General features: G+C 42.3%; 2 protein-coding genes across 2 annotated transcripts in view; one reads left to right on the forward strand and one right to left on the reverse strand.

The window, feature by feature from the left end:
* The window catches only part of CFAP97 (cilia and flagella associated protein 97), a 48,261-nt gene extending 36,354 nt beyond the window's left edge, over positions 1 to 11,907 (forward strand). Inside the window, exons 4-5 of the mRNA XM_014576240.4 lie at positions 4,031 to 4,181; positions 9,848 to 11,907. Of these exons, the coding sequence (XP_014431726.3) occupies positions 4,031 to 4,181; positions 9,848 to 9,966 (270 nt within the window). The 3' untranslated portion in view covers positions 9,967 to 11,907. The remainder of the gene's footprint in view (positions 1 to 4,030; positions 4,182 to 9,847) is intronic.
* Positions 11,908 to 15,573: 3,666 nt separating this feature from the next.
* On the reverse strand, positions 15,574 to 20,190 carry SLC25A4 (solute carrier family 25 member 4). Its single transcript, XM_006128486.3, has 4 exons — positions 19,968 to 20,190; positions 17,159 to 17,645; positions 16,439 to 16,579; positions 15,574 to 15,763 (listed from the first exon to the last, which is right to left on the reverse strand). The coding sequence occupies exons 1-4, from the start codon at positions 20,076 to 20,078 to the stop codon at positions 15,606 to 15,608; spliced, it is 897 nt and encodes a 298-aa protein (XP_006128548.1). The 5' UTR covers positions 20,079 to 20,190; the 3' UTR covers positions 15,574 to 15,605.
* Positions 20,191 to 26,659: the final 6,469 nt, after the last annotated feature.

Consider the following 26,659-nt stretch of genomic DNA (forward strand, 5'->3'; position numbering starts at 1 on the left):
TCTGTCCTCAAATGCACTGTTATGTATTAGATCTCTGCTCTGCATAGCAATGGTGTGGTTCTAATAAGAATGAAATTAGAGAAGTCATAATATAAATACACTTGAACAGCTGTTGAGGCACAACGGTCAGCTGTTTGGTGTTCAGTGGATGGTGAAACTGAAGCCTATGCAGATCCAAAGAGCAACATAAAACAAGGGAAAGTAGCAGCTTAACCTTTCCTCTAAAATGAAATGTATGGAGCTATATACTCAATTTTACTTACGAGTTCTCTCTTCCCCCGCTCTGGAATGGCTTCAGAAAAACATATACTGAATTTTTGAAAAAATAAAGTACCTACACTAGTTTTAGTGCTCACTTACTGTGCTGGAAGTTGAATTAATGCCATTCATTTTAAGCCACTAAACAGCACCAATCTTTTATACTGCTTCTGGTTTGTATGTTTGGTTGGTTGGTTTTTTCCATGTGTCCGTGATCTAGTACTTGCTTCAGCTTTTTACAGTTTATGCTTTAGAAATTCTCCAGAAATCGTTAGACTTTAATCTTTCTAAAGGGAAGAATCTTACTCATCAATGTAAGGCTTGGTGAACAGGAAGATGCAGTAATGCTGGGGGGTTACAGAATTTGTACTTGTATGTTTCCTTTTATGTTAAATTCAGTACTTGAAATATTAATTTTACATGGTAAAGGAGAGGAAAAAATTCTGATTTATAATCTTCTCAGGTCACTTGCCTCCTGGACTGGCATAGGCTGAGACCGTAACAGATATACTGCATTCCCATTCTTTTTCAGTGAGGAGCAGAAAGCAGTGTGGTGCCCTGATTTGCTGAATACTTACCTAATTTTGTTGACATAAATTGATTTAGCTTCTAAAGTCCATCTTAGCTAAAATGATGCGAGCTGCAATACAAGTTCTTTAGAGTGTTGCTGGTGTATTTTAAAATGAGGAAGGTAAAGGACTTCTTTTTTATCTCAAATCTTAATCATTCCAATAAAAGCTTATTTTGTAGGGCTTGATCCTAAACCATTGACATGAATAGTAAAACTCCCATTTGACTTCAAAGGTATGGGATCAGAGTCATAGAAACTAAAGGGCAAGGAAGCAGTAAGAATAGTGATGGAATTATTCTGTGAACACTTTATGATAGCGTGTTACTTAAATTCAGTTAATATTTTCTTTAACACACTATCTTAAAGTGTTCACTGAATTCTTACTTCTTCCTTGCCCTTTAGTTTCTATGGCTCTGATCAGCAATTCAAAATTACTGTATGAAATTATTTAGTAAGGGTCTAGAAGGCTTACACTAAATATGATAAAATATAAGGAGTCTGATAGTTCTTCATTCAGTATGTCAGGATAGCTATTAAAATGTGGAGTGGGTTCATTTACATATTCAGTAGACTGCTGTCCAGACTACAAAACTCCAGCTACAAATAGTGTGGGATAATGCCCCTTGATGAAATTCTCAGCAGAGAGTAAAGATTGAGATGAAGGTTACCCTCTCATCTCTTAAAGTAGGATCTTTTATGGCAGTATAGAATCTGCCACTACCACTTTAAAATCTGATCCTCAATAAATAATAAACTTAATATTTGCAATTGTATTAATCTGGCTTCATTTTAATTTCTTAGTTGTGGAAAATGTATATTTTAACATTGTTGGCTTTTTTCCTTCAGGAATAGGTGCTCCAAATCTGTCTGTATCTATACATAAAAATGTAATCAAATTTTTATGCATCAAATGCACATGTTAAAAACAAACCTAGATGCTTTCTTTTAACTCTTTAGTGTGTGCATATCCTGTAGATAAACCATCATTTCAAGTATGCCTTATACTTTATAGTTAACGTGATGTTCCCAGTATGTAAATTTACATTCCAATCATAAGGTCTTTGTATGACTCTGTCAGGGTCATGAGGGATGGCCAGCAGCCTGGGACTATGTCCCTATACCTAACCAGATAGCAGGCAGCCAATAGAAATGCAGGTAGGAATTTCAAACCGGGACAAACGAATTTTTGGTTTTTCCCTCCTTTGTCCTGGAGCAATTTCTCTCCAGATACTGAGGCATGTCTCTCTCTCTCTCTCTCTCCTCTCTCTCCTCCCCCCCCCCCCCCAAGAAAAGACTCTTCACTATCTGTAAGTAGGGTGAAGTTTAGATAAATCAGTTAGGTTTTATTGTTTTATGGTTTGGGAATGGGAATCTGATGTCTGTGCATTTAGAAATGGGTTTTCCTCTCCTTTGTAACTAAGTTTTGGCCTCTGGGAGTCCCCCATAAGTATAATAATTGGTGACTTTTCCATCTAGTCGTCATGCTTGTAACAGGAGTATTGTTGTGATGATAAAAGTTATTTCTTTTTTATTAACCTGGTATTGGTTCAGTTCTGTGTCCTGGAAAACCTGTCTGTGGGATCTGCGTGCCTCTGACTAGGGGATAGCAGCCATAGACTGCAGTTTGTATTTTCTCTTTTCTTTTTCAGTCTCTTTGGGGAAAAGAGCTTGGGGTATCCTGGGATTGGTTTCAAGAATCCACCCCTGTTTGTGGGTTCAAAAGCACTTGATGGTGGCAGTGGATTTTTATCCCCAAAAATCTAGGTTTTTAGGATGGGGAGGGGGAGTTTTATACCAAAGCCTGGAAAGATAAGGTTTTGGAGTACTTTTGCGGGCCTCCACTTCTGCATTCATTGTGCCAGAGTGGGGAATCAGCCTTGACAGACTCGCAGCACATATCCCTTTTAACAGAAGAATATCATCAGTTCATTAGATTAGCTTGCCTGTTTAGTCTGTTTAATTAAATGTTTTGAGAATTCCTGTAATAGATAAACATTATGTATTTCTGTAAGAGATGGTGATAAAATCATATGTACTAAGTTGTAGCTAACATTTAGAGACTAGTCTAATATTTCATGATGTTTTGCAATTGGTGCTAAGCAGGAGCTATTTCTAGCCAAAGTCCTTCCTTTGACTTTTGCTTACCTATGTGTTTGATGATGAACAGACTGGCACTTGATGCAAACATGTGACATACTACCCATAAGCCACAACTACTTGTCCTTTTTCTCTTGTACTTTCTCAATGCACATTTCCAAGTTCCCATATACAAACTGTATGTTCATAGACTTAGGGTATGTCTACACTACCCTCCTAATTCGAAATAGGAGGGTAATGTAGGCATACCGCAATTGCAAATGAAGCCCGGGATTTGAATTTCCCGGGCTTCATTTGCATAAAGCTGGCCAGCGCCATTTTTAAATGCCGGCAATTCGAACCCCGTGCCGCGCGGAATGAGGAGTACAGCTAGTTCAGATTAGGAAGCCTAATCCGAACTAGCTACTCCGTGCCGCGTGTAGCCGCGCGGCACGGGGTTCGAACTGCCGGCATTTAAAAATGGCACCGGCCAGCTTTATGCACCGGCCAGCTTTATGCAAATGAAGCCCGGGAAATTCAAATCCCGGGCTTCATTTGCAATTGCAGTATGCCTACATTACCCTCCTATTTCGAATTAGGAGGGTAGTGTAGACTACCCTTATTGAACTTAGACTGACACAGCTGACGTTCCATGACTGCTGCATGGCTTCTTGTGCCACTCCCTGGAAAACTAGTTTGAAACAACCACATTCTTTTTACTTCCCCCATTCAGTGATAGATTTCTTTAGTTTTTGTTTTTGACCAAAAAAAAAGCAAATACAGTATAATACTGTTAATAAAATACAATTAACTTAAATTGCTATATAGACACACAATTTATATTATGGAAAATCGAATAAACAAAATAGTATGCAGTGAAAAACATAATTTAAGAACTTAAAATAAATGTACTATTTGAATTTAATAAATGCTTAACAGAATAGTAAGGGGGGGAATGGACCCAAGAGTAGATAACATTGGATCCCCTCACTGATAATTAACTGTATTGAGTGTAAACTTACACATCACACTTGGGTTGTGGGGTGATATGATTTATAGGAAGATCAATTATTTGTGAATATTTTCTTTATAGCGCCTTTAATCAAAATTGTTTTTTAAATTCAGGCTCTTCTAAAGAGACTGGAAGCAGTGAAGCCAACAGTTGGCATGAAGCGTTCTGAACAGTTGATGGACTATCAGCGCCATATGGGGTATCTAAGTTCTTCACCATCCACGAGACGAGGAAAGTCTGCTTTAAGCCAGCTGAGCTCTTCAAGTAAGTGCACCTGGTATTTTCATATGCTTGTATTTGTGTTCATTATACTTTATTTTTGCATACAGAGCTGCTTTTTCTCTCTTGTTCCAATGGAAGAATCTTCAGTAGTCTTTGTTAAGCAATACAAAATTTTCTTAGTATATAAAAATAAATGAACTATGTACTATTAGGATGATTACTCTTAACCAGATCTAATTTCTAATAACGCATACTGTTAAACATTCTGCATTAGCAAGATTGTTTCCAACATACAGTAGAACACCAGAATTATGAACTAACTTGTCAACTGCACATCTCATTTGGAAATGTAAGTAAGCAATTGTACAGCAGCAGAAACCAAAAAGAGGCAAATACAGTACAATACTGTTAAACATAACCTACTAAAAAAAAAAGGAAAACAGCATTTTTCTTTCGCATAGTGACATTTCAAAGCTATATAAAATCAATGATCCTTTATAAACTCTTGAAAGAACAACCATGTTTTGTTCAGAGATAAAAACATTTCAGAATTACAAACAACCACCATTCCTGAAGTGTTTGTAACTGAGTTTCTGTTGTATTCTTGAATGGTTTGCCCAGACTACAGGCAGTCCCCGGGTTACGTACAAGATAGGGACTGTAGGTTTGTACTTAAGTTGAATTTGTACTTAAGTCGGAACTGGCAGCCAGATTCAGTCACTGCTGAAACTGACCAGAGGCTGACTACAGGAAGCCCGAGGCAGAGTTTCTCTGCCCCGGGCTTCCTGGAAACAGCTGCTGATCAGTTTCAACAGCAGCTGAACCTGGACACCTGGGACAGAGCAGCTGGGGCGCTGCTGGGTAGGTCTCTGCAGCACCGCACCTCAGCGCTGCGGGGACCAACCCAGCAGCACCCCAGGTGTCCCCAAATCAGCTGCTGCTGAAACTGATCAGCGGCTGATTCCAGGAAGCCCAGAGCAGTGTGTAATATATATGTATGCTATGTTTCCACTTTATATATATATATATAAAAAATATGAGATGAGAATCAGACATGCCAACTCTCTCAAATTAATTTCAAGAGATATATTTTAATTAAATTAATTAAGCCTTATGATCTTACGATAGGCCTCTCAGATGTTAGGGGCGATTTTTGGGGGGTGAGGAACTTGGCCATAGCTGGAGAAAATAATCCTGATATTTAACAGTTCTGTCCTAAGGTCATGAATCAGCATTAATAATTTAACTTAGAAATTGCTGCCAGCCTGCTGTGCCTTCTGTCAGCTCACCCAGGGCTGACAGTGGGAGCCCCTCCTCACAAGGCCCCCACAAGAAGAAGTGCCTGCTGTCAGATGGAATCAGCTGAGGCTCTTGCTGTCAGATTCCAGTGGGTGGGGCTCCCACTGTCAGCCAGAAGTGTGACCTTAGAACACTTTAAAGGGTCAGAAACAAAAGAGAAATAGAAAACCTGTATTTCATTGTCTTTAAAAATATCTTTCATTATTTTATCTTATGGTTTTTTGTGGGTCTGACACATGATTTTTCCAGTAGTGAGGGTTGGCAACATTGGTTATGCTGGAATTATGACTAGGTCTGCTCAGGTTTTGAATACAGATGAAGAAGGGTTGACCAGAGACAGTGGGATTGCAATTTACATGTGCAATAAACAACCATGGAAGATCAGATGGTTGGGGGTCAGCAGGTCTGTTCCAGCTTAGTTGTCAGGCAAAGACAATAAAGGCACAATCGCATACCAGATAAACAAAGCTGTCACACTAAGAAGTTGGGGGGAGAGACAGCTTGGTGTACTCCCAACAGAGAAGAGGAACTTTATCTGAACTATGAAGAGAGATGATGGCTGAACTTCAAGTGATAAGAAACTGAACTGATTGCATACAATATTACTGTATTATAAAAGTCTATCAAGTAAGGTCTTTTCTGAAAATGTATGGCACATTGTTAATTGTGAAATATATGATTCAACACTGTAATAGTTATGGATATTCATTAATATTAGGCTGTATAATCTGCCCAGACAGGCAGAAATGTTAACACCAAGTAAACATGGTGGAATCAAATACAATGGAAGATCCATTTTCACTGAAATGACCCAAAGGGATGGGAAGCCCATCTTTGGCACCCATCACTAAACATACACACAGAAACAGTTCTCATGAGCTGAAAAAGATAGGTTGGGTCCTTCAACCAAGGAGTTGGAGTCTCTGGAAACAGAATTTAGGTGAGCAACCTGCTTACACAGAGATCTTTCACCTAAGATGACAAGGGAATCCAGCATGTTATACTTGTTCAGAAAGTTGATGCTGTGAGGGAAAACTAGCCATTGGTGGGAAGAAGAATGACTGACAGAAACCATCTTGAATAAAGCCTGTTGTGACAGGGTGCTGTCACTGAAGACCTCTTGGAGTTGTTCCCCAGTGTGCTGATTATTCCACTAACACTTGCCTTCTTGCTCTCTTGGGCTCCGCACCATCCTGTCCTGCTTGACAAGATTTTCTGGTTTTCCCCCAGACAAGGCACAGAGTTGAGGTAACTGCCACTCTCCTCCCCCTTCCAAAGAGCAATGCAGACAATGAACCACTTCAGCTTTAGGAGAATGCAGTTTTTGAGCACAGCACCCAGGAAACCAACCCCCAAGAGGGAAAAAACAAAAAACATCTCTTTGTGTGAGAATTTTACTCGAAGAAAGCTCTTGAGGATGTTTGCCCTCTTTATCAATGAAAGAGAGAATATGCACACTGATTGTCTCCTCTCCCCCACACCCCAACCTTCACAGGGCCAGGTAACAATTATTTACACTGGGCTTGATAGTAAACAAATGTGTTTTTATTAAGTACAAACAGTAGGATTTAAGTGGTTGCAAGTGAAAACACACAGGTCAAATTAAGTTACTATAAAATTCAAAGAAAAAGCATAGCTAGTTCTCATATACAGGCAGTCCCCGGGTTACGTACAAGATAGGGACTGTAGGTTTGTTCTTAAGTTGAATCTGTATGTAAGTCGGAACTGGCGTCCAGATTCAGCCGCTGCTGAAACTGACCGCCAGTTCTGACTTACATACAGATTCAACTTAAGAACCCCAAGCTTCCCCAAGTCAGCTGCTGCTGAAACTGATGAGCGCTGATTCCAGGAAGCCTGGGGCAGAGCAACTCTGCCTCGGGCTTCCTGTAGTCAGCGCTGGTCAGTTTCAGCAGCGGCTGACTTGGGGACGCCTGGGGCAGAGCAGCTGGGGTGCTGCTGGGTTGCTCCAGTAGCACCGCTCCTCGGCGCTACTGGAGCAACCTAGCAGCACCCCAGCTGCTCTGCCCCAGGCGTCCTGATTCAGCCACTGCTGAAACTGACCAGCAGCGGCTGAATCAGGACCTGGGGCAGAGCAGCTGGGGTGCTGCCGGGTTGGTCCAGTAGTGCCCAGAGCGGGTGCTGCAGGACCAATCCGCAGCGCCCCAGCTGCTCTGCTCCAGGGTCCAAAACAAAAGCCTGGTCTGCTGGGGTGGGGGGCACACTATCCGCGCCCCCCCCCCCAGCAGACCAGGGACACGGGGAGCAGAGCGGCAGCGGGGTGCCGCGCCTCTGAGGCTTTGCTCTGGCAAAGTCTCAGAGGCGCGGGAACCCCCCACCCCCCCCCGCGGCTGCGGCTTCAGTCCCGGTGCCTGTGGTCTGCTGGGGACGGTCCCCAGCAGACCACAGGCACCGGGACTCAAGCGGCAGCAGCGGGCGGGTTCCCGCGCTTCTGAGGCTTTGCTCTGGCAAAGCCTCAGAAGCGCGGGAACCCGCCCGGTGCCCCTGGTCTGCTGGAGACGGTCTCCAGCAGACGAGGGGCACCGGAGCAGCTTACGAACGGGGCTTTCTCGTCCCGGAGCTCGCAGGTAGCAATCCGCTACCTCGACCTCCGGGGCGAGAAAGCCCCGTTCGTAAGTGCGGATCCGACATAAGTCGGATCCGCGTAAGTCGGGTACTGCCTGTACTAAAACATATTACATACAAACTTACTGAAAAGCCTGTTCCTATCTCAGGCAAGCCTTCAAGTAAAAAAAAATTCTTTTTTTCTGACTTTGGGTTTCCCCCAGGTTTTTTTTGGGGGGGGGGGGGGGGGGGGGGGAGTGCCACGCCAACCGAGGGACTGATAGCTTCTCACTGTTTTTATAGACTTTTCCCTGGACAGGAATCTTTTGTTCTACATCTCCCTCCTTCCCACCCCCCTTCCATGGAAAATACCTGGTCAAACTAGTATCCCAGTACAAGATGGTATGGTCACATGTCTTCCTAGGACCAGTCACTGTTTTTTACTTAGAGGACAAAAACAACTGTTCACAAGTCATTAACCTGGTCACCCAGTCATTAAGGCTTCTGGAGCATCATTGATGGCTCTCATTTGCACACACAAAATCATAAACAATTTCATGCTTCATATATCTAATTTTATGTACAAGAATTATACATGCCCTCAAAATAAGATGTTACAATCTGCATTAAAATTGACAAGTTACATGAGGTATTTTGTCCAAAGCATCTTCAAGTTATACATATTCATAAGCAAATTCCATAAAGGGTGTGGGGAGGAGGGGAATTGTCACACCTTCTTCTTGGTAGATTGTTTTAGATTCTTTAGAAGTGTATTTTATTCAACTCTTTCTTTCTTTCTTTCTTTCTTTCTTTTCTTTTACTTGATCTCACATATTTTGTTAACTTTTTTCATTTGTACCATAAACTAATGCAGTGCTGTGTTGAAAGGGTTTATTTGCCCAAATTGTGTTGTTAAGATGTGATGTAATTTTGTCTCTTCACAAGAGCAATGAATCTTCTGAGAATGTTAAGTATCAGGTAATTGACTAATTGATGCATTTTTGCATTGACTATTCGATTAGTTGATAGCGCACCTCCGTCTTTGAAGTGTATCAGAAGTCCTAGGGCTATTGCTACACTTCAAAGGCGAAAGCGCCGAAGCCCGGGGTCAGCTGGGCACTCCCCTACCAACCCTGGGCTCCATACGACATTACCACTTTGAAACCCTGTGAGGAGCCTGATGCTGGGCTCCCAACAGCATTCAAAGTGGCAGCACTACACAGAACAGCTGACTCCAGGCTCCATGTGGCACTGCCACTTTGCTCCTCCCTTCTTCTCCCCCCTCCCCTTGCTGCCTCTGATAGAGGCAGCAAGTGGGGGAGACGACCAATCGACTGTCCTATAAGCATTTGCTTATCGGATAGTCGACTATTCATTCACCTCCCTAGAATCTTATTTCTCTGAGCTATCCAGGAGAGGGCTGGACACTTCAGAGCACGTGGTTTTGAGGAAATTTGGTACTGGGAGTACATTGGGGTCTTATTTTTGCAGACTGTACCTAAGGCTAGTGGAAGTCAGACTGGGGTTGTAAAGAGGCTGCTGGGTCAGAACAGCTGAACCAGGGCTGTCTAGCACACAGATGCTATGGGTGTGACCTGCATGCTGGTAGGCTAATTGTGAACAGCCCAGGTTGGAAGCTCCAGCAGTAAAGCATTGTGAGGCACCCATGTTTACAGACCAGATAGTGACACAATCTTCATTGGTCTAGATTGTCCCCCAAACTATAGAATAATGACAGCCATTTTTGTTAATATGGGGGGACAGGAAGCAATAGGACTTCCTACTGATCCAAGCATCCAAGATAACAGAATAATTTGTTAATAAATGTTTTCCTTGTACTCTAATAGGAGGAGCTTCAAGAACATCCAGTGCAGTCAGTCGTAGGACTGAGAGACCAGTTTCTGATGCATCTAGTGGGGCATTACGGAGACCTAAGCCCACTAATGTTCGTGCTGCTTGGTTATAAGTTACTTGTACTCTGCCCAGAGTTCTTACTTGATCGCCAGACTTCTATTTCTTTTGCTTTTGTAGATATCTCTGTGCAAAAGTATTGTCATCTTCATTGTTTGCTGATTAAAGTGCATTGTGGTGTAATTTCTTGTAAATCGGTTTTAAATGGACAATTTCACTTGAATCAGTGTTTCCTGTGAGGATGTATTTGACAAAGAGATGGGAAAATTGAAATTGCAAAGGATTTGCATTTACAAAGCACAAATGAAGTTCACACGTATGAAGGATGGAATTGCTGTGCTTTGGATCCAAGATGTAAAAATTACAGTTTAATTTTTTAAATTGCAATAAACGTTCAAGCATGTACTTAGATCATAAACGGTTCTAATTTTTCATGGTTGTTTGGTCTTCAGAACTTCTAAGTCATGCAATAATGGCTCAGCATTTTCTTTTTACTACAGTTTGTGCAAATGTTTTCAATAAAATGTAGATCTATATGTTCTATTTATTGATACAGTAAGTATATAAATATCTGAATTTATAGTGCTGCAACATATCCATTCTGGTTGCACAGCAGTAGCACTTTTCATATGAGCGAACTAAAATATTGAGGTTGTAGGAAGTGTCTTGTTCTCCAACTATGGCAGATCATTCTAGCTGAATAAAGCGGTGTTCATTCTGGTGTGAAATTGTCTTTCCCTGACTTAAGGGAACATAAGGAAAAAACATACCATGGTGGGTGGAAACGTGTGTTCGATAGGAGAATAAATTTGAAGTGAAATTCTAATGTGAGGTCCAATAAAAACAGAAAATTCAACTACTCCTCAAACTTGGTTAATAGCCATTGCCTTTAGTGATGACACTACTCTGCCCTCACTAACTGGTGGGAACAGTCATGGAGCTGTAAGACAAATTCAGTAGAATAACATCCAAGTTTTGAGAGAGATTATCAACCAAAATTAGAAAAGAGGACAAAGTAGAATATAAGGATACATCTTAAGTTGTGCTTCTTGAGCTTATATTTTAATGTTGTGTTTTATACTAGGTCTTTTAAGTGGGTGAAGACCAACCATGGCATGAGTTTTGAGTTACATAGTGTAAGATTTTATGGAAGTGATAATGGAAAGCTACTGCAACAAGCTTTTTGGTCACTGGCTGTGGGATTTTCTTTGATGATGAGCATGAACTATGATCCATTAACCATAGTTACTGTTGTACCTTTGCTTGTTGTCCTGCCTCCTTTCTTTCAGAAATTCTGGGGATCTTTGTGTTAAATAAGAAAACATTTTGTTAAATAGTATTGAGATCTACAACTACAAAAGTCAGATCCATTTTCTCCTCCCGTGTTTAGCACAACGGCATAAGTTTCTAAATATTTAATGTGTTACACTTGACAAAAGATCATCCAGTTTCTTTGGTCCTCTTTAATAACTTGACTGAACGATATGAGTTAAAGCAGCTTCACCTCTGAATCTGATGACTTTTGTGGATTAAATTTTTATATACGTGAGAATGTATTAGTAGTTTTTAACTTTAAACAGTGGTACGGCAAATAACTATCATTGAAATTGTTCTTTTTGTGACTGTAATGTGTTCCTTGGATAGTACTGCTGGAATTATTTGTATAAATATGCTGATTAAAAATTATTCACCATTGAAAGTGTTTTTGAATGAGCCAAATAAACTAAAATATCAAAGGTCACATATTAAGCACTTTTGAGTGTTCATATAACAATTATTTTCTCTTAAACTAACAAAATGGACCTAGTTTAGTTGACCCCTCCTACCTCCCGCTAATATTTACTTTGGTATGTGGAATTTGTTAGTTTTGTATCACTCCTTTTGTAAATTCTAAGTAAAATATTTAAGATGAATTATCAGTGTTCATCATTGCATAAGATGCTTAGAGCATTTTGTGTTTATTATCCAACAACTGTAAAGGATGGTGGAAGAAACTGGCTGTTTGTCACCACTTAGTGAAGCAGGGGAGTGCAGACTTACATCCAACATAAGCTCTGGGATTCTCTCTCATGTATGGGTGATTGTTTTTTAAATCTGACTCATAATAGTTTGTCAAGTATCAGAGGGGTAGCCGTGTTAGTCTGAATCTGCAAAAGCGACGAGGAGTCCTGTGGCACCTTATAGACTAACTGCATGCATCTGACGAAGTGGGTCTTTGCCCACGAAAGCTTATGCTCCTACACTTCAGTTAGTCTATAAAGTGCCACAGGACTCCTCGTCGCTTTAATAGTTTGTCAGGTGCTTTAAATGTAATTCCCTTTTTGTCTTAAACTTTTTCCTCCTGATTTGCTCAGGAGGCAGCAATTCCTCTTCATATAAATCTCCTTTCCTTCTTGATGAAGGAAATTATATGTTCTGCTCAGACTTCTGAGATTGTTAGGATTTTTTTTTTTACTTGAAATGTTTAGCTATGAGCCAGACCTGTTGTCCTGGGTCATTAGTAGAAAATCCTCTCTCCTTGGTATTTATAGTAAAGTCCTCCTTTGAACTTTCAATTTATTTTCAGTGCTCTTTTACTGGTCTCTTCCATTTTATCTTAGAAAATTTCTCCATTTTCCTATTGGAAGAAGGCTGTTTTCCTCTTGAATTCAAATTTTCTTCATTCCTCCTAATAGTGACTAAAACACTAACACACATTTCCTGTCATGTTAAATTATTAAAGGTGAAATGTCTCAGACTAGTTTTTTCCTTTACACCTTTTTATATGTAGCTGGTGAGTATTGTAGTAAGTTTAGATTTTTTTTTCCTGTAAGGGTGGAGTATCTGAAACTCGAATTTTATGCACAGTTCATTTCTCATTCAACAGCAGACAAAACATTTTTTGGCTTGGCCTGTACAACTCTATCCCAAAATTTTGAACACTGACAACTAATAAAGACATACTTTTCTTCAAAAACTGAAGATGATCTGACCCTTTGGGAAACAAGTAGGGCTTATAACCTCTGACCAATTAAAATAGGCAAGTTATTTGAAAGCTGTCCTGTATTCACAAAATTGAAGTTTCAGTGGAGAATTTCATTTTAAATAATGTGGCCTCAGTTCTAGCTGTCAGTTGAAAAGTTTGAAAATAAGTGTAACCACTGCAACTAGTCCCCAACAGAAGGAGGGAGCCAGCTGGTTCTCCACTAGATCAAGGCCTTATTGCTATAGCTGGAAAATAGAAGGCAAAGGGAAGGCTACAGCTCAATCTACCTTTGGATGTTCAAATGGGTACTACAGGATTGGTTTAGTCATGATTGAGTGGAAGTGTCCCTCTGGTCTCTTAGCTTCACAGGCCAGATTTAGGAAGTGACTGGTTCTCCTGGGCATCACCCACTTTTGGAACTAAAGTGATATGGCATGATTAGTTGTAACTTCTGTCTGCTCTAAACTAAAGAGGCTAGTAGTAGCCATGGTGGACAGATTTGCAGCAGTAGTGAAGTGCAGGACTAATTTTTCTTTATAGATAAGGTCTAGGGGAACAAGAAGAAAGCTGTATTTAATTTTGAATTTTAAGAAAGTTTAAGGTGGCTGACATTTGCAGGAATTTAAAATAAATGCCATCACACACAAACTAAGATAACTGAAAGATGAGGTTCAGTTCTGTTTTGCAGAACAGCAAAAAAAAAATCTCTATTCAAACAGAAGGATCACTAGTCATTCCTGCTGGTGCACCTGGCATTGGCCACTGTTGGAAGACAACTGGACTAGACTGACCTTTGGTCACAATTTAAAAAACCACACCATGCCGGTCCAGTGACAGACATTTGGATTATCAGTCCTATTTAAAAATACACCAAAAGCCTGAAGATTTGTAGAGTATTAGAAAGGTCAGATTCATTTTTGACATCTTACTCAAATATGCAGGAGCATTTGGCACAGATGCAGTTGGTGACTAAGCATCTGCCTTTCCTCCATTTTTCATTAGGGTTTATGGAAGCATAATGGGAAGGTGATTTACTCAAGGTCACAATGAGACCACTACTCTGATGTTTACCTCCAGCAGGGAAATGCCCAACTAACCCAGGTTATTCCCCCCCCCCCCCCAAAAAAAAAAACCACACACTTCACTATAACCCACTCTTAGTTCATGCATACCTGTTACAAGTGGAAGCAACTGTTATATAAACTTACATTCAAATTCACATTACATTGTATTTAACTTCCAGCTGTTAAGATGTGAAAAGTACTTGATTTGTATGTCAGTCTTTTTGTATTACAGTACTATGTAATACAAGCCTCCATCTTGAAAGTCTAACTACTAGCTTGCTATATAGCAGACAGGACATTTAGATGACCTGAATGTGCAAGCATATACAGTTTTCAGGTACTAGTCCTTTCCAAATGCAGAACAGTTTCTCTCATTAGGCATACACCATATGAAGTGTAAATAACTTGCAATTAAGCACATATATGTTCAGGGATAACTTAGTGGCCAGATTCTTCCTCCACTACTTCTCATTTACCCTGAAGGAGTGTTAAAATTAGTTGAAAATAATTGAGAATTGTGTTTCAGGGTAACTGAGAAATTTATAGAACTTAAACTATAGCATGATTGCTATGGTGTTTAGGTCAATCATTCATTCCCCATACTAAAATAAGCTCTTAGTCTTAAAAGGACAAGTAATCAGTGTATTAGATCATTGTTACATTTATCATCACTCCATACTCAAGTACAGAATACTTATCACAACATGGATAATCTCGAAACAGTATCAGAAACAGGAGAGGTGAATTTGACTAATACACTGGTTTATTTAGTTTCAGTTGAATGGAACATTAAGAATCCTCAAAAGAAAGATCAATGTCTGTTGGAAGAAGATTGGCACTTAGTCTTAAACATAGTATTTCAGTCTTCTAGTGTTTTAGAATATTAGGAGGAATTGAACTCCACATTCAGGGAGGACTTATTCAGAGCAAGAGTAGTGAGAACATTTCCTGGTACTTACAGATAATCTAAGTATTTGTAAAGATGCTGTTTTACTTTAATCAGGTTTTTTAGAAGTCAAAGCTCGAGTGCTGGGTAGCAATCTGCTCCCAAAAAGGGGTGGGGCCTTGGTCAGTGCCACCCACATCATAGTGACCCATCTTCTCTCCCCTGCCCCTCTCCAGCCAGCCCATGGAGCCACCATGTGGTACTGGTAGTAATTTAAGGCTCTAGGGCTCCAACTGCTACAGTGGTGGCAGCAGCTGGGAGTTCTGGGCTCTGAGCTGCCAGGCCTCAAGGCAGTTGCATTCTCCCCCCACCCCAGTCATCCAATCTGGCAGGCTCATAGGGGAAGAATGCCCTTTATCCATGTGTTTTGAATGTCCTGGTGTTAAACTCAATGTCTACCCAACATAAATATGTACTTGAGATCCTTGACTGTTTTCTAAGTCTATAAATGTAACCTAGTTATGCATGTAGGCATCTAAATCTTTAAGAAATGTACTCTAGTCACAGGAATAAATAAGTGTCAAATATCACGTAATGGCTCCAGTAAGTGTGAGGACTTTTCAGACAAAATATAACTGATCCATTGGACAACCATTACACAGTTATGCATCTTTCTCTGAACTAGATGTGCCTCATGACAGCCATCTCTATTTCCAGAAGAAATACTATTGCCCATTAAACAGTTGCTCTAAATGACTGAACAGAATAGCTTTATTTCTTTAGACAAATTTCTTGATCTCATCGTACAATACTAATACAAAAGCACCGCCCATGCCTCTCAACACATTGGACCAGGCGCCTTTGAAGAAAGCTTTGGCTCCTTCATCTTTAGCTATCTTCTTCCAGCAATCAATTGTGCCCTTGTACATAATATCAGCTGTAGAGACAAGAAGGTGCACATTAGAAACTCTTGACTCATACAGGCAAGTCATATCAAAGTAGGCTCCCTAGAGAATTTCAGCTACAAATACATTTACTACACACACAGTTCTAGCAAAGTGCTTCATAGCAATCTGAGGCTACATCTACACTGCAGAGTTGGTGCAAAAATTCAGAGCCTCAAGTGTGTTGTGCAAGAAAAGTCAACCTCAAGTGTGTTGTGCAAGAAAATGTACCACAAATTGTTAGAACAGGGGTTTTTGCAGTATAGATATTCCTCTTTCTATGAGGAATAAGCCTTTTTGTGCAAGAGCTCTTGCGCAAAAAGGTGTGTGGGGACAGAAAACACTGTTTTTGCACAAAACCCTGTATCAAAAGCACAGGTGCCTTGGCGGCCATTCTGTTAATGGCAATCAGAGCTTTGAGAGAGCGTCCATGAAGTCTAGACACTTGCACAAAAGTGCATTGCTTTTCCAATGCAATTCTGCAGTGTGGACACACTTCCACAAGAAGCCTTTAGTGTAGACGTAACCTGAAAGACCAAATCAATAATAGTGATAAATTTGTTCCAATAAGTTTATAGAAGGTTTTCTGTAGCATCTATAAAATACTTCTATAAATATCTGCCAATAAGATCTCTGCTGCTATGACACTGAGTGAAGGCTGTTCTTACCTCCCTTTCGGCCAGATTGCATCATCATCCTACGTCGGACAGTGTCAAAAGGGTAAGACACCAGCCCTGCCACAGCGGTGACAGACTGGGCAATCATCCAGCTCACTATGATGTGCACGTTCTTGGGATCAGGCATCATACCTGTCATCAAGAGTAAATGAAGATTGGTATGGGGGGGGGGGAGGAGGAAGGGAGAATCATTCCTACCCCAGACCTTATTCATGCACATGGCCTGATTGAGCCTTCTTCCTCCTCCCTCCCCCCCTCAAAAAGCCACTCAATTCCTTCAGCTACATCTTGTGCAGAGCCATGTAGTCTTCATTCAGAACAGCCAGCAGCCATTTTTAAAGAGTCAATCAAGAGATAGTTATGGTTCTATGCTCTAAAAGCTGTTTCATACTGCTTTAGTGCAGTTCTGTAAGAAGAGGATTGAGCATGGTTATAACCTAAAAAGAACGCACTAGAAAGGATGTTAAGTTAGACTTATCAGGAGATCTGCATTTGAAAAACGAATCCAACAGTGATGCAAGGGATCAACCAAAACAGATGGGACAATTTCAGAAGTGTGCTAACATTTATAATCTATTGTATACATTTAAAACAAAGCTGCCAGTTAGCTAAGTCCCTAGAGCCAATGCCAGTAAAAGAGAGCACTGAAGCAGGCACTCCTTATATTTGTGGGATTCTCTTTAAGTTATCACTGCTCCTTCCTCCATTTACCTTTGGCTGTGTCATAGACCCCAAAATAGGCTGCTCTGTAGATAATGATGCCTTGGACTGACACGTTGAATCCTTGGTAGAGCCCCCGGAGGCCATCAGATTTGAAGATCTTGCTGATGCAGTTACCCAGCCCTGTGAACTGCCTCTCATTCAGCCCTTTGCCCACATCAGCAGCCAGCCTGGTCCTGGCAAAATCCAGAGGGTAAACGAAGCAGAGGGAGGTGGCTCCTGCAGCACCTCCAGACGCCAGGTTCCCAGCAAAGTAGCGCCAGAACTGCTTGTGCCTGTCCACCCCCCCCAGAAAGATCTGCTTGTACTTGTCCTTGAAAGCAAAGTTGAGGGCCTGGGTGGGGAAGTAACGGATGACATTGGCCAAGTTGCCCCTCCAGAAGGAAATGATGCCCTGTTCCTTGGGGATCCTCACCACACAGTCAATGATCCCCTTGTACTGCTTCTCGACTGTGATCTGTTGGCTGGCATGCTGGACCTGTCAGGCGAGAGAAAGACAAAGACAAAATTGATACATTGTGCAAAGTAATTGTTGCAAACAGACCCCAATTGGTTAAAGTGAAGAAATAGAATAGGATAGTAAGTCAGAAAAATATCATAAGTACCACTATATAAACCAATGGTATGCCCACACCTTGAATACCACATGCAATTCTGACTGCTTCAGCTCAGAAGAGATTAGAATTGGAAAAGGTACAGAAAAAAGGCAACAAATTAAGAGTGCAGAACAGCTCCTGTATGAGTAAAGATTAGAGACTGGTGCTGTTCAGTTTGGCAGAGAGATGCCAGGGGGATAGGATAGTCTATAAATTCATGAATGGTATGGAGAAGGAGTAACAGTGCTGCTTAACCCTTCATCTAGTACAAGTACTGGGGTCACCCAATAAACAAGAGGCATCTGGTTTTAAAAAGTGACTACAACTAAGGAAGAGCTACCTCTCAGTCAACCTGTGGAATTCTTAGCCTTCACAACACCCCTTTGGCAACAAGTATAACTGGTTAAAAAAAAAAATCAGATCAATGAATGAATAGGACCATCAATGACTATTCACCAAGCTGGTTAGGGACATAACCTTGCTTTTGGTGTCCCTAGGTAGGATTGGCAGAAAGTAGGACTGGACAAGGCATAGATCACTTGAAAGTTGCCCTGTTCTAGTCATTCCCATTGTGGTATCTGGCATCAGCAACGGTCAGAAGACTAAGGTTTGGGTTAGATGGACCAGTGGTCTGAACCAGATCAGCCATTCTTGCTTCTCCCCATGAGATGTAATTAAATATACATCTCATGGGGAGAAAAAAATATACATGGAGCCATCTCATAACTTTACAATTCAACATAAGAGCCTCTACCTGTTTTACACAAACTTAAACCCAGTTTCCTTGGGTTTAGTAATGAGGAAACTGAGCATTTGCAGGGATATCCTGAAACTATCACCACACCTAGGGAAATAAGGTGTGCTGGAATCATTGGCAAAGTGAGGGGTGCTGAAAACCATTGAACCAAACTGTAAATCCTGTATGTAATAGAAACCACTTGAGGCACATGGGTGCCTAGCACCCCTACTTCCAGAACCTATGGGGGAAGTACTTTCCTTGCTGAAAGTCAAGATTTTTCCCTTGCAGATTGAATACTTACTGTTTGATTTCTATAGCTCACATTCCCAAGTGAGGACAAAAATAAGGCAATGTTGCTGGAACTATTTTTATAGTTAGAGTCCTGATGATGAAAAAACCCTGCATTTGAGCAGCAGTACCCCAAGCACCACTAGTTCCAGCATCCCTGCACTAGTGACACATGAAACTATTTCTGTCTTCAACAGTGTGTTAAGTCTGTAACGTAAAAAACAAACTAGTAGTCCTATGGGGGCACCTTAGAGATTAACAAGTGTATTTAATCACAGCTATTAGACGAGCTTTGTGCCTCTGTTCTAGCTGGCTAGACCCAATCACTGAATGAAAGCTGGGATCTTAAAACTGACCCCCTACTCACCAGCAGACACAGATCAAGACTCTAGGGTTCCACCAAAAAGCTTATCCAACGGCATAGAAGTGTTTTAAACGCATACAAGTGCTTGCTTTACAGTTTCACTTTTCAAGTCAGGTAACAAGTGGGCTCTTAGCATGTTTGGGCCACCAGTCTTGTAGTCAGCACAAGAAGCCCCTAGAAACAATGCTGACCACTGAAGCTTAATTTGTAACAGGCTCAAGCAACTTAGCATTTTTTTTTTTACTTTCATAAGTGACAGGGCCAGCTGCCAAGGCTAGGAACTGCCAAGCCTAGAGGCGCGGGGGCTCAGCCCGGACACAAACGAGGCAGGGATCTGAGCCACTTCTCCCCAGTGCAGAGAGTCCCGACTATAAACAGAGTCAAGGGAAAGGAGCTGGGCTGCTCTTGCGTAACCAACGCTCCCAAGCTAGTTGCCATATTTAGGCACTTCCAGCTGGCGCCCACTTCACACTATTCCTGCGGCCGCACCGCTCGCCAGCCAAACTTCACGCTCCCCTCCAGGGAAGGCAGGCTCTTTGCAAGCGCCCAGGGAAACAGAGTCTGTACAAATGACCACACCGTGAACCGACCCTCAACATGCCCCCTGCCTTTCCAGGGCTCCCCGTTAGCGCTGCTCGCTGGGCAGCGCCGCACCGCGACTGAGGAGCGGCACCTGTTGCTCCAATGCCCACTCGCAGGGGAAGAGCCCGCAGCGCTCACAGCCGAGCGAGCTAGCCAGCCGCGCGCTCTAGCGACGAGCCAAGGCGAGCGGACAGTGCACAGGGGCTCGGCTGATTCCCGGCCCGTCTTTACCTGCAGCAGCAATTTCACTCGTTCTATGGGGGCCACAGCTGTCTTGGAAATAGCCGCAGCAACACCGCCCGCCAGGAAGTCCACCAGGAAGCTGACGACTGGGTTACTCATGTCGGATCTCAGGCAAACAGACCCCCCAAGAGCTCCTGGCAAAAGCAGCTGCTGCGCGCTCCTCCCCCACACAGCTGCCCCCGGCCTGTTGCAGCGCGCTTCAAATGGGATAGCGCCGCTCCCCTAACTACTTATACCCCCTGCTTCTCGCGATAAGAGGAGGGTCCCCCCGGGGCACACGCATTGGCTAGGAACCCCCCAGTCATCAGAGGGCATGGGGGCAAAGCCGCCATGCTGCTCCACAGAGGCCGCCCGGGCGGTGAGGCTGCCCTGTGCTAGGGACGTTTAAAGGGCAAATTAAAGTTATCTGCTCCCTGCTGGAGAACGCTATGTCAGAGCATGTGCCTGCTGTATTAATAGCACTGCGGAGACGCGGGACAGGACTGGGGGAGGTTGCGAGCATACTTCGGAGGGTTTGCGTTCGCAGCCCGCGCTGGGAACCCACGAGGAATAAGAGACAGATCAAACGGGACTTAGATAAAAGCTTATCGCAAGCCAGTGTTTTAACTGCTGTTCTAGTCTGTAGCAAGGCGCAAGCACACTGGGCATCTGATTGATAGCGGGACACAAACCACACCAACACATCGGGGAGTATGGATATTTGATAAAACAAGGCAAAGAGATAGAATGAGGCTCGCCGCCTTGCTGTGAGTTGAAGATTTGCGTTAGAACTTTTTAAGTGGAGGACAAAGGTTTTTTTTTTACGATTGAACACATTGCTTAAAGTCTTAAAGGTCTGACAGATTGTTGAAAATACTAACATGTTATCCCTAATCCTAGATTTCCTGACGAGGAGAGGCACTTTTTTCTGCCACTGCCAGTGTCCTCACTGTACCCAGTCTCTTTAAGGACAGATTCTGCATGAGACAGGCGAAGGCAGAACGGGCTAAGTAGGGTCACTTACATGAAAGGGAGGGTTGAGGGGGCTCTAGGGATCACGTGCCCTGGGAAATTCAAGAGCATGAGCCGAACCAAATGTTAAACAGCAGAACCATTTGTAATAACACTATGTGTGCATTCAGTGCCTAATTCTTAACTAATTTTTCTGTTCCTCACTGTCCCATCTCTTCCATCCATAAAATGTCACTAATATTTTCCGGATCTCTTGCATGACTTGTCTGTTTAGACCCTGATCCCACAAAGGTTTGAACACTGAAATCATTGGGACTACTTGTGCTTGTAATATTTAGTAGGTGTTTTTTTCAGGATGGAGAACCTTAGATTGTAAATACTGCACATAGACTGTGGAGTACCTAATGCAATGGGACATGAGTTTCAACTGGGACTTGAAATACAAATAATAATAATTGGTGGAATTGACTTTCACATTAATTTGGCAACTAACAGACTGATCTTCCCTACAAAGTGATATTCTCTGAATGCAAATCAAATTCCTCTCACTACTGAAACATCTGAGCACCTGTGGCTCATCCCCCTTCCTCTTGCCCCATGTACAGTGTTAAGAAAACTAAACTACTACATTATGTGCCAGAGACAGAGAATAAAAGAAACAGAGGTGCATCGAGGCTGCTGCAATGTCAGGGAAATTATTAAGTGAGATCTACCTAGATAATCCTGGTAATTTACCTGGCCCCACATACTACAAAAGAAGGTGGAAAAGTCTCCAAGGCCACTGCCAATCTGACCTGGGGAACTACAGCTTCCTAACCCCAAATCTGACCCCAGCAGGCAAATGTAAACCAGCACTTGAGAGAGAATGCTCAGTGCCACTTGTGCTCTTTGCCCCATTTCCCATCTCTGGATGGGGCCACCTCTGATGCTTCAGACTAAATAGATAAAAAGTCTCCTCTCAATACATTTGGGGGAAAATCCCTTCCTGTCTCCTGCCGTGGAAGGCTGAAACCCTAAGAAGTTAATACCATCACTAACTGGGGCATGTGCAGCAACACATCAGAAGGTAAAGATGGCTCTTTTCACAGGTATACATTCTAGGATATTTCTGAGACCTTTGACTCCAAACAAAACCACTTCTCTGAAGCTTTTAGTATCCTACCCACCATTGGTCTCCAACTGGACAGTTTTGAATGTTGTTTCCACAGCTGCTGAACAATGTAAAGAACAAACTCCTAGCAAAAATAAGTGAAAGCCTGGGACAGAGCAAGCAGCCACAGCTGTGAGTGTCTGAGCACAAAAGATGACAAATGTGTTGTCTCAGATAACTGCAGAACTAGAAAGCATAGTGATATTGCATAGTTGGAGTTTATTAGTTTCTGCACAGTTTCCTGAAGGAGAACATTGGGCAACTACTGTTGCTTTTCAGTGCCACTAGTTTCTTGACACTCATTTTTTCTTCCTCTAGTACTTCAGTCATCATTAATGCCTCCCCTTTTAGCACCAAAGGACTAGTGAAGCTGAGAAATTAAACTAAGAATGTTTTGGAACTTAACAGTAAGAGATGAGATCCTGATGACTTTTTCTAGGAGGTATAGTGGCTCAAATCCACAAAGATACCTAGATGCCTCAAACCCAGATCAAAATAGACCCCTGTTTAGCTGCCAACTAACCCTATACATACCTAAGCTCACCTGATGCCTAAGTTTTCTTTGAAAAGCTCCCTATATTTCTGCCTGTGGGTATACATACTGATGCCTGACTCTATGTCTATCTCACATCTAGGTCCAGCATAAGCCACAAATCAAGTGGAACTAGGTGGGGGGATGCTTATGCCTCCTACCAAATCTGAGCTTGTAAATGTTCTCCAAACATATCTACTAGATTGCACCCCAGTCAAAATCCAGAGGATGGAGGTGCCACCTCCCATAACTTTTAGCCCCATGCACTTCCAAAAGATATGGAGTGCCCAACTTGAATTTTCCTCTCTGCCTGAGACTCCCACATCAGATGTAAATGCTCTAACCACTGGGATAAAAGTTATATGGGGGAGACCACAGCAGTACCACCACTGGTATTTCTTGGAAGAAATAGCTTTGGTGCCTAAGCTGCCTAACTCCACATGAGGATTTCTGGCTGCAGATCGCAGAGACATATAGATGAAGTGCTCTGTATATAAATACAGATATAGCCCGTAGCGGGGTGTCTGATTTGTGAGAGGGCAGAACTTAGGACATACCTCTGTTGTTGGCTTCTCCTATACGGTAATTTAGGTGGCTCCCCCACTGGCTTTTGTGAAGTCTATTCTTAGTCAATAGTCTATTCATCCTCATTAATTTTATAGGGATTCTAGTTGCCTAATCAAGGCCCTTGATTTTCTAGGCCCTAGAAATTAGGCTTTGCTTTGTTCAGAGGTTTATGGTTACCATCTAACTTTTCTGCCAACTGATCAGTTGCTCTAGGTGTGCTCTATTCTAAGGCCTTACATTTTGGCTGTGTCTAGACTGGCAAGTTTTTCCACAAAAGCAGATGATTTTGCGGAAAAACTTGACAGTTGTCTACACTGGCCACTTGAATTTCCGGAAAAGCACTGACGATCTCATGTAAGATCGTCAATGCTTTTCCGGAAATACTATGCTGCTCCCATTCGGGCAAAAGTCTTTTTCTGAAAGACTTTTGCGCAAAAGGGCCAGTGTAAACAGCACAGTACTGTTTTCCGCAAAAAAGCCCCGATCGCGAAAATGGTGATCGGGGCTTTTTTGCGGAAAAGCGTGTCTAGATTGGCCACGGACGCTTTTCCGCAAAAAGTGCTTTTGCGGAAAAGCATCCTGCCAATCTAGACGTGCTTTTCCGAAAATGCTTTTAACGGAAAACTTTTCCGTTAAAAGCATTTTCGGAAAATCATGCCAGTGTAGACGTAGTCTTTCAGTTTTTTATTTTGTTTCACATTTCCCAGGAATGTATTATTGTTTATTATAAAAATTAAAAGACAATGATAATTGGTGCAAAAAATTAACTTTACAGCAGTCGTCTCCAACCTTTTTAGCCACAAGATTACTTTTTCAATTTAAGTGCAAGGTAAGATCTACCTCAAACCGAAATACCCCTGCCTTGCTTCCTTCCTGCCCCTTCTTTGAGGCCTTGCCCCTGCTCCACCCCTTCTCTGAGGCCTCACCCTGCTCACTCCATTCCCCTTGCTTCCCCTTTCTCACTTTCACTAGGCTGGGGTAGGAGACTGGGGTGCAGGCTCTGGTCTTGGGCCAAGGAATTTGGAGTGTGGGAGGGGTTCCTGGTTAGCTCAAGGTACTGGATTGGGGTCTAGGAGGGTTCAGGGAAGGAGTTTGGGTACAGAGGGACTCACGTCTGGGGCAGGAGGTTGGGTGTAGGAGGAGGGTCAGGGCTGGGACAGAGGTTCAGGAAGCAGGCTCTGTCTGGGCACCAATTAACTGAGACAGCTTCTGGGTGGTGGAACAGTGGAGTTAAAGCAGGTTTACTCCTGCTCTAGCCTTGCACCACTCCTGAAAGCAGCTGGCATGTACAGCAATGGCTCCATGGCACCATGTGCTGCCCCTCATCTACAGGCACTGAGCCTACAGCTTCTACTGGCCATGGTTCTCCATTATTGATCAATGGGAGCTGCGGCTACATCTAGACTACAGGTTTCTTTCGGAAGAAGCTTTTCCGGAAGAGATCTTCCAAAAAAACTTCTTCCAAAAGAGAGTGTCCACACTGCCAAAGCGCATCAAAAAAGCAATCTGCTTTTTTGAAAGATAGCATCCATGTTGATTGAACGCTATCTCGCATTCAAGCTGTGATTACTATGGACGGAGTGGCCACCAGGGCACCTGTGCTTTTTCTTCTTTCCTCTTCTTTTGAAAGAACTCCCTGTTCCCCATCCACACGTCTTTTTCTGAAAGAGCTCTTTCAGAAAAAGGCTTCTTCCTTGTAGAAAGAGATTTACCAATGTCGGAAAAACCTTTCTGTTCTTTCGATTTTTTTCAAAAGAATACAACTGTAGTGTGGATGTAAATGAAGTTTTTTGGGGAAAAAAGCCGTTTTTCTGAAAAAATTCTGTAGTGTAGACATAGCCTGCAGCAATGGTGTCTGCAGGCAAGGGCAGCATGTGGAGATCCCCTGCTCTGCCTTTTTCGGGGGCTGCAGGGACATGCCAGCCACTTCCAGAGGCAGCAATTGCCACAGGGATAATTACTCCAGCCACAGCAGGTTAGGCATTTTAGAACTTACTACTCAAAGTATTAAATTTAAGAGTAAGAGAAATTAAAATTACGAAATGCACAGACCAGTCAAAAACCCAAAATAACACACTTTGCAAGCAGTAAAAGAAGTAACAACAACACCTCCACCCCACCACACACACATACACACGCCACCTTCTAATAGTCTCAAGTATACCCCTGCTCCCAGCTTGTTCTCAGGCACCTTTCCAGGGAGTGGTTTGCATAGGATGAGGCTGAAGATGGATATAGCAATACTACAAACATGTTTTGGCTTGGAAAAAACACACACACACAACCGACTCCTTTAGGGTACATCTACACTGCATGCTTATTTCAAAATAAGCTATTATGGAATAGTTATTCAAAAATAGCTTATTTTGAGAGAAGCCTCAAAATTAGTCTGAGGCAGGCTTCCCTAACGTAGATATGCTATCTCGATTTAGAGCCCCAGGAGGCACTGGGGAAGAATAACTTAGAATGGTCCTGATGAGGCGCCATTTCGAAATAGTAGTAGTGGAGTGTCTACTCGCGCCTTCTTTCAAAATAGCTATTTCAGAATAGGTACCATTTCTCATAGAATGAGGTTTACAGATTTCAGAATAAGCTGTCCATTATTTTGAAATTATTTTGAAAAATGGAATGGCTGTGTAGATGCTTGCACTGTTATTTCAAAATAGCGCTAGTTATCTCAAAGTAACAGTGGAGTGTAGACACACCCTTAGGGTATTTTTACCCCTAGAGGGGCACAGTGTCTGCAGAGCTGGAGCTACCTGAGCCATCTTTTAGACCTCTTAGCAGTTTTATGAATATTGGGAGCCAAGCAGAGACTTCCTGGGCTATTCACCTATGCTCTCGCCTCCCAAACTCAGAAGTTACAAAAGCGAAACTAACCCTAGCTCTTCTTTATATGGGTCAGGCTGTCCTCTGGCACTGAGCATGTGTGACAGAGTGTATTGCTTTGGACATGGGCAACTGTATGTTGCTACATTGAGAGTGGGAAGTGGAAAAAACTTGTTTATTCTAGCTAAACACAGAAAAACTACAAATACTGTCTAGCAACAGGAGAATAACAAATATTGTCTATCTACTGTTTGAATCACTTTAATTGTTTTATTAATACAAACTTTTCCTCTTAATTTTGGAAAAATACAATCACTTAAATAAAGCATGTACATTTTAATTTCATTAAAAAAACGTAATTGAGTTAAGTACCTGAGCAACACCAGGAGAACCTTCTAGTACATTAAATAGGGGGACTAACCATCAGGCTGTCATGTTTTCTCTCTCTTTTTTTTCCCCTTTCTTTCACTAGCCCAGAAACTAGGTAAGTCATATAGGTGTTGGGGGGATGCTCAACCCCCTTGTCCCTGTCCTGCCTCCACTCAACTCCTTCCCCCACACCCTGGCCCTTCCCTGTCTCCTTCATCACGTGTGCTGTGTCCCTGATCCTTAGGTTCCCTCTCAGATCATCCCAAACATGGTGAAAAAACT

The sequence above is a fragment of the Pelodiscus sinensis genome, chromosome 4, assembly GCF_052426305.1.
Source record: "Pelodiscus sinensis isolate ZL-2025 chromosome 4, ASM5242630v1, whole genome shotgun sequence".
NCBI lineage: Eukaryota > Metazoa > Chordata > Testudines > Trionychidae > Pelodiscus > Pelodiscus sinensis.

Bases quoted from the DNA above. Each gene is read 5' to 3' on its own strand.
- SLC25A4 (XM_006128486.3), bottom strand. From the start codon at position 20,078: ATGAGTAACCCAGTCGTCAGCTTCCTGGTGGACTTCCTGGCGGGCGGT. The intron at 16,580-17,158 runs GTAAATGGAGGA...TCTTGATGACAG, and splicing joins GGTCTATGACACAGCCAAAG to GTATGATGCCTGATCCCAAG. The intron at 15,764-16,438 runs GTAAGAACAGCC...TTGTCTCTACAG, and splicing joins GCAATCTGGCCGAAAGGGAG to CTGATATTATGTACAAGGGC.